The sequence below is a fragment of the Sinocyclocheilus rhinocerous genome, unplaced genomic scaffold (assembly GCF_001515625.1).
Source record: "Sinocyclocheilus rhinocerous isolate Xijiao unplaced genomic scaffold, SAMN03320098_v1.1 scaffold346, whole genome shotgun sequence".
Classification (NCBI taxonomy): domain Eukaryota; kingdom Metazoa; phylum Chordata; class Actinopteri; order Cypriniformes; family Cyprinidae; genus Sinocyclocheilus; species Sinocyclocheilus rhinocerous.
Window position 1 is genome coordinate 1 of NW_015630993.1, and position 3,117 is coordinate 3,117.

At 33.4% G+C, this 3,117-nt stretch overlaps 1 protein-coding gene across 1 annotated transcript; it reads left to right on the plus strand.

The window, feature by feature from the left end:
* Positions 1-3: 3 nt before the first annotated feature.
* On the plus strand, positions 4-2,304 carry LOC107740954 (probable global transcription activator SNF2L2; the record flags this gene model as incomplete). The annotated part of the gene is made up of 4 exons (XM_016553527.1): positions 4-21; positions 392-493; positions 1,026-1,158; positions 1,344-2,304. Coding segments are annotated over 4 exons (393 nt in total), but the record flags the coding sequence as incomplete, so codon positions are not given.
* Positions 2,305-3,117: the final 813 nt, after the last annotated feature.

Genomic DNA, 3,117 nt, shown 5'->3' on the forward strand with positions numbered 1-3,117 from the left:
GTCGACTTCAGGAGGATCAGGGTGAACTTGAATTGTTCTCAGCTACACCATATTTGATATCCTATCAGCATGTTTATTCGAGATCCCATAGTCCTATCTGTCTTATTTTTTCTAAAATGACCAATCCTCTCCCTCTGGTTCCTCCCCCCTCCCTCCGCACTGACATAACTTCAGCTCAAAAAATGCATTGATTCTGCTCTTGTCGCACAGGTTGTGTGTTTTTTGCTGGCTGTGTTTTAGAGTGATATAAAGGAAGCATATTTTTTTGCAGATTCAATGAAAATCTGTCATTACTTTAAATGTTTCACAGGAAATACATGCATGCCTCTTTATATAACTTTTTCATTGTTCTTGTATCGTTTTGAATCTTTCCTGGGTTTTTTTTATGCAGGAGAGAGTGCGTAATCACAAATACAGGTGCATTGCAGACCTGGAAAAGGATATTATGCAGATGTGCCACAATGCTCAGACGTTTAATCTGGAAGGATCTCAGGTGTGCCTTAAGAACATGTTCTTCTTTTAAAAAATACTTTCTAAAACATTTCGAATTCAAATTTCTTTTGCATTCCCTGTTTTCAAACGGTATTTACACAATGAACCAATTTTCTCACTTCGATCACACATTTAGATTTGTTTTTTATTTTGGTATTGCGTGTTTGTGAATGTTTTATTTGCAAGTTCTTAACTTACATGGGCATATGTAAACTTAGAGCCTGTCTAACATAAAAAAAACAGTCTGCTCATATTTGCATTTAACATTAAAACTATTACTTTAGTACTTAAAGGGATAGTTCACTCAAAGATGAAAACTCTGTCATCATTTACTTACCCACAAGTTGTTCCAAACCTGTTGAAGGTAACCATTGACTTCCATAGTATTTTTTTCCATACTATTTTCATTTGGGGTGAACTATCCCTTTAATGGGTGTGATAAATGGGTCTGAATATTTTCAAAAAGCTATTTGTCTCAGTGAATAAAGAAGGTGAATTGTGTAGAGATTGTTAAATATCTCTCTATATCTTAGATTTTTGAGGACTCCATTGTTTTGAAGTCTGTTTTTGAGAGTGCAAGACAGCGAATAGTGGAACTCAGCGAGGAAGACAATGATGCTGTTGGAAGCAGTGAAGCAGATGGTGGCCATCTTTTAAATCTAGAGCGTAAGTCAAAATGCATCTTTGGCTTGTCCCGTTAAGAGATGAAATGCATATTAAAATGTGTGGAAATGTAATCCATGAATCAAATTCAGGCAAATTATTAATAATAAAGTTTTTTTGTTTTTTAAAAAAAATGTAAATAAAGTATCATGTAAAGTAAAAACAGTTTTTTTGTGTGTCTGTTTCAGAGAAAACAAATCCCAAGTTGGATGAAAAAAAGGAGAAAAATAAAACCAGTCCGAGTAATTCCAGCCCAAAGGAGGTCACAAACAGTGACGTAGACATTGGAAAAGAATTTGAGAATAACACAAGAGGACTATTAAATTAGACCTCAAATGACAGCTTCATATAACGAGCATTGTATGCCATTTTAAGAACATGGTATGGCCATTTCAGTCCAATATCCTTGATATTTCGGTCAAGGATTTGCTCAGAATGTGATCTCTCATTATAATGGTTGCTTAAAACACCTTTGTAAAACCTTTGTATTCTAAAAACGACATTGTTAATGCAGTGCTTCTGCAGTGATACATCTGAAATTGGCATTGTTATCATGTATTTATAAAATGTAAATAAGTCATAAACCCAAAGTAGATAATATCATGGTGAAAAAGGTCTATAAGTTCAGACTGCCTGAAAGCTTTCACTCTTTTTTCCGCAAGGATGGAAAAATGATAGTATGACATATTATGATATTGTACGATCATTTAAATGGATGCATTCAATCTTTCAAGATGGTTTAAGCTGTGCTAAATTTGCAAGCTATTATGTCTCTGTTTCAGAGAATTTTTAATCAGTGGTTTTTGTGACTATGAGCACTTTGTCATCCCCTGTTTGTACGTTTCCCTTTCCTTCATTAACTGTCAACATCTTTAAAAAAAAAAAAAAGGTACATTTTTATCCAGCAGCTCTTTATCTTTCTTTAGTTATCACAGGATCTTAACTATCTGTACATAGAGGAGTTTGGGGCATGATGGCGATGTATTCTTTGGTGACAGATCAGATACTGCCCTCAAAGAGAGGCACCTATTGATGTGGTGTGTTTGTGGACAGATTCTTGAAATTAAAATGTATGTGGTTTATATGATGTGAAAGGGCAAGAAAGTTTGAGACATCATCGTACAAAAAATAAACATTTTTATGAAATTGCAGGAGATAATGTGAATCAGTTTCCTCTTATTTGCTTTGAAGATAATCAAAAGCTGTTGTGTGTGTTATATTTCAGATTTGCATTAGGATATTTTGCTTTTTTAAAGCAGGTTTTATGAGCTCTGTACTCTAAGCAGTGCAACAATAAGTAAGCATTGAGTTCCTGTTAATTTAGTAATCTGGCTTTCTAAATGCTTTATTTTACAGTGGGATAACTGATGTCTTGTTACATTGATTCATGAATAGCACTTTTTAAATTGAAAAACTGAAGTTGAGAATTAAGTGTGTCCATTAACAGCATTTGTGGTGAGAAATAAGGGACATAACTACACTGTCTTAATTTTGTGAGCAATCTTCACTTTCAATGCAAACACTCTTCGTATTCTCATCTGCTGCCAGTTAATACAGTTCAAATGGTTTAGCCTGGTCTTCAGTTCTGGTTTAGTAATTGTTGGTAATTTATGCAGGACTATTTTTTTTGCCCAGAAACAGTATGCCGTTAATGAGATACATAGTGAAACACTGGCAGTCTTGTCATTTTTTTTTCTCTGTGATGCCTCAGGGTATGGAGGACCAAACCTGCAGAAATTAAAAATAAATAAATACACAAATAAATAAATAAATGTGTGTATAAATAAATAAATACGCAAATAAATAAATAAATGTGTGTATAAATACACGTATTCTTGTTTAAATACGTAAATAAATAATTAAACGTGTGATGAAATATAGGCAAATAAATAAAATAAATTGGTGGCCAAATGGAAAATGTTTAAGGAAATGCTAAACTCAAAAACACAACTTTTAGATTTT